This window comes from Eurypyga helias, unplaced genomic scaffold, assembly GCF_000690775.1.
Source record: "Eurypyga helias isolate BGI_N326 unplaced genomic scaffold, ASM69077v1 scaffold14985, whole genome shotgun sequence".
NCBI classification, from domain to species: domain Eukaryota; kingdom Metazoa; phylum Chordata; class Aves; order Eurypygiformes; family Eurypygidae; genus Eurypyga; species Eurypyga helias.
In genome coordinates this window covers 1-4317 of record NW_010250948.1, presented here as the reverse complement: position 1 = coordinate 4317, position 4317 = coordinate 1, and the positions used below count along the sequence as shown (strand labels likewise).

General features: G+C 56.2%; 1 protein-coding gene across 1 annotated transcript; it reads left to right on the top strand.

Moving 5' to 3' along the window:
- Positions 1 to 1146: 1146 nt before the first annotated feature.
- LOC104509793 (steroidogenic acute regulatory protein, mitochondrial-like) lies at positions 1147 to 3908 on the top strand (the record flags this gene model as incomplete). Its single annotated transcript, XM_010151848.1, has 5 exons — positions 1147 to 1210; positions 1439 to 1561; positions 2468 to 2613; positions 2790 to 2948; positions 3724 to 3908. Coding segments are annotated over exons 1-5 (677 nt in total), but the record flags the coding sequence as incomplete, so codon positions are not given.
- Positions 3909 to 4317: the final 409 nt, after the last annotated feature.

Below are 4317 nucleotides of genomic sequence, written 5' to 3'. Positions count from 1 at the left end.
TATTAAGGCAGTACACTGTACTGTATAGAATCAGCAGGCTGTCCTGTGATTCTGTGACAGCCCCAGAGCTGCCAGGGGACAGGGGTGCCCAGGCAGCTGCCTGCAGTGCTTGCAGGGCAGCCGTGGAAGGGCTGGTCCCATCCCAGCAGGAAATCCCGTGGCCACAGCCACACCAGGTTGAAAAGCTTGAATTCTCTCCTATGCCTTTTGGAGCCAAAAAGGCCTCCTGGACTCCTACTCAAATGTTTTGGTGGCTGCAGCCTTAGAGACTGGAGGTAAAGTGAGCTGTAGCGATGCTGTGTGAAACAAGCATCCAGCCCCTTGGGTCCATACAGGTGGAAGAGCCTCTCCATGGTAAAAATCAAGCAGGGCTTGGCTTGAAAGCACTTGAAAAAGCAGGTATTGCAAAGGGCTAGAGGAATACAGCGTGGCTGTAGGTCCAAGGAGTGACCTGGTAGGTTTGGTGGTTAACCTTTTAAGAGGGGCCATTAAAAACACACTTAATAACTCGGTGCCAAAAGGTGTAATGGTCCCACCATCACCATGAGAAACAGGTCTGCAGGGGACAATTAGGAGGGAGTAAAGTAGGAAAGAGGAAAACAAGGAGTTACTTGAAGAGTTAACGACAGCAGCAATTCCCACCATAGCTGCTATGAAGTTTCCATGGGAAGAAGCCCCATTTTCCGTGAGCATGGCATAAGCCCCATTTCCCGTGAGCATGGCTTTAACGGCAGCTTCCACGTGCCCTGAGAGCAAAGCCACGTTGCTCTCATCTCCCCCACATCCTTCCCTCGCGCTCTCCTGCCCGCTCTGCAAGTGCCACGGATTGCCTTTGCCAGCCTGAGTTTGCCACCACAGCCCTCGATCAAGTGGGGACCATAAAAGTGTCCCATCCCAGCCATGTCCTGGGGACATGTTCATTCAAAGCTGCCTGTAAAAGGCAGGACAAAAGGGAGGGACTGCTCATTCAGAGGGATGCATGGCCTTTCCTTCCGGCCCCTCCTCTGGCTTGCCTTGTCCTTGGGTACTCCTTATTCCCAGCTGCTATCTGCAGCGTGGTCCTATCATCAGGTGCCGTCCTTCAAGCCGGCTATAAAGGCCCACGGGGATGCAGCGTGCTCCCGGAGACAGCCCCGCTCAAGCACCATGCTGCAGGCCACCGTCAAGCTGTGCTGCGGCATCGCCCACGACCACCTCCGCCGCCCGCCCGGTGAGCACTGCTTACCTCCCCCCTGGTCTAAAGAAGAGGACTGCATCCCTTGGAAATGTCCCATCTCTCCATCTATTTTTCCTCCCACGTTGTATCATGCACAGGATAGTCTTGGTTTAGTCTTTTTTAGTTTATTTTAGCAAATAAACTTCCAGCAGAGACGTGGGGCACCACAGCGTCTTCTTCGCACGCTCCACGCTCACCAAAGCCCGTGTGTCTCTCCCCTAGGCTTGAGGATGACAGCCGTGGCGGCAGCCCAGGAGGATGTGAGAGGACTGGTGGTGAGAGGATCCCATCGCCTGCCTTCCGAAATTCCTCGTTATATTCAGAGGCTGATGGGGAAGGAGACAGGTAAGCTCAGCCCGGGCGCTTGGCTACCGCGTTTCCTAGCCCTGCGCACAACCCCCTTGCAACACAGGACGGAGGGATGTGTATTAAAGCGCACCCCTCTCCGTATGATTTGAACCGTATTTTGGGGGACAGAGCGAATTGTCTTCTCACTGCTGGGCTGATCTCCAGCTCTCTGGTAGCTGGCAAAGGCAACCCGTGGCACTTGCAGAGCGGGCAGGAGAGCGCAAGGGAAGGATGTGGGGGAGATGAGAGCAACGTGGCTTTGCTCTCAGGGCGCGTGGAAGCTGCTGTTAAAGCCATGTTCACGGAAAATGGGGCTTCTTCCCATGGAAACTTCATAGAAGCATCCCCTGTTCCGACGGCAAATTGGGTTGGCGGCGAGACCCTGAGGTTGTGGGAAGGCAAATTGCTCAATAAGCTTTTAGCAGCGTTTGCGGTCATTTCTCAGGCATTTTTTGCATGTCTGCTGTGTCTCTAGTTCTACCACTTACCTAAAGGCTTGAAAATTGGCAAATTCATCTGTTTTGGTTTTTTTTCTGAAGTGTGGCTTGGTCCAAAGGCTGGCTGTGCCATCTTAACAACACCCCAGTAACGTGCAATTTGTACCTCAGCGTTACTGGGAATTGATTTGGAAAGCGATTTCAAAAAGCTTTCCAAGCGGTCGGCACAGACGCAGCAAACAAATGCCGGGGATGCTGTGGACAGCGACGTCTCCTGCACCAAGGCATCCCCCAGCCCAAGAGGGGACCAGTTGCATGGGGGAAACAGCATGGGAAAGACGAGACTTTGGGTCAGCAAACCCTCCGCTCCAGCCCCACTTGTGCTTCTGTGCCCGCAGCCACGTGCACAAGCAGGGCTGGGGCTGGGGGGGGTGGCTTTTCACATTGCTCTGCCTTGCTCCTGCAGCCACGTGCCCGGAGCCGGACGGAGACGTTGATCCCAGCCGTTTCTCCAGCGTGGACCTCTCCTACATCACGCAGGGAGAAACGGCCCTGCGGCGAGCGCTGAGCATCCTGCAGCAGCACACCAGCTGGCAGGCAGAAATGATGCTGGTAAAGCCCGGCCGCCTCTTGCCTTTGCTGCTTCAAGCCAGAAAAGCTCTCGAGGAGGGGAGAAATGAGTCTGGGGCGGGGAGATTTGCTTCTCCGACTCCTTATCAAGGCATTTCAGCGTGCAGTCGGTGCCTCTCGGGGTGTTTGGGGTTGATGCAGGCTCTCTACTCCCCCAGGACACTGGGGCCGCCGTGTCCAGCGCTGCCCTTCCCGGGCTGGGCAAGGTGTTTCGGGCGGAGGTGGTCCTGCCGGTGCCGGTGGCACGGCTGCACCAGGAGCTGTTTGAGAGGATTGAGCACATGCCGCGGTGGAACCCCAGCCTCAGCCGGGTGAAGGTACCGTGGGGAGGGATGCAGGTGGAAAGTGATGCTAGGCAGTCTGAGATTTCGCATCACCAGGGTTGCTAGGATCAAAAAAATCGTATTTATTGAGGGTTTTAAATCCACTGAAGGGTTAAAGCTAATCCTGTGATGCTGCAAGAGCAGGGTGTCACCCCAGGGAGGGGAGATGTGCTTTCCTGGCGTGGCATTGAGAAACGTGTTTTTTCCAGGCTCTTTTTCCGCATGGTGCCTGTTCACAGGGTTTTTTCCACAGTGGAGGACTCTGACGTTGCTCAGACTTCAATATCGGGCGAGAAAACCTTCAGGAGAATCAGACAGCTCAAAAAAAAAAAAAAAAAAAAGAAGCCAAACCAAATATATCACACTGCGGGGAGCACCCCCGGGAAGCTTATGTGTTGTCTTGGGCCTCTTCATCAGCTCCCAAATCACAGCATGTCCCTAAGGAAGCTGCCAGCCTGGGAAAGCCTCCCCAAGCTCATCTGGGCTGGCTCAGATGCTACCACTTCCCTGTCCCTTCAGAAAAAGAGCTAGCATAGAGTCCCATCCCAGATTAAAAAATAAAAAGGCTGCAAAAATCATCTTCTTTCCCCCTTAACAGCCTACTAGTAGGTGCCAGCCCCAGGCTCCCACCTTGCTGCTGCTCCTGCTCACGCTGCTGTCCCCAGAGGTGGCTCAGTGTCCCCAAGGCAGGAGTAAGGGGGTGGCAGGGCTGTCCCCGGAGGGGCAGCTGCAAAAAGCCTGACCCGCAGGATGCTCCTCGCTCTGGCAGGTGCTGCAGCGTGTCGGGACGGACACGATGGTGACGCACGAAGTCACGGCTCCCGGCCCGGGCAAGCTGGTGGGTCAGCGGGATTTCGTCAGCGTGCGGCACCGTGGGAGGAGGGAGACGGCCGTCTACCTGGTGGGCACTGCCACCCACGCCGAGCCACTGCCCCCACGGGATGGGTGCATCAGGTAAAGCCCCCCCAAAGTGACCGTCATGGGGTATCGTGTCCCTGTGGGGAGGGAGACCACCGCTGCGGCCACGGATGCATGGCAAGGGATGCACACCAAGAGCCACCTCCCCATTGCGTTTGCTTTGGGATCTCCTTACCTCCATTTTTTTTTTTCCCTAACTTCCCGCTCCCTTGCCCACCACAGGGCCGAGTCCCGGCTGAGCTGCATCGTCCTGCAGCCACTGGCGGCCCCCCCAGCCGTACCCGCTTCACCTGGCTCCTGAGCATGGACCTGAAGGCAAGTGTCACTGTGTCACTTGGGGGTGGGACGGCGAGGGGTACGCACCCCGGTGTGCAAACGCACCCTGCTCCCTGGGGATAGGTCCCTCAGCTCCCTTTGTCCAAATTCGGGGTGTTTTCTCTCCCGA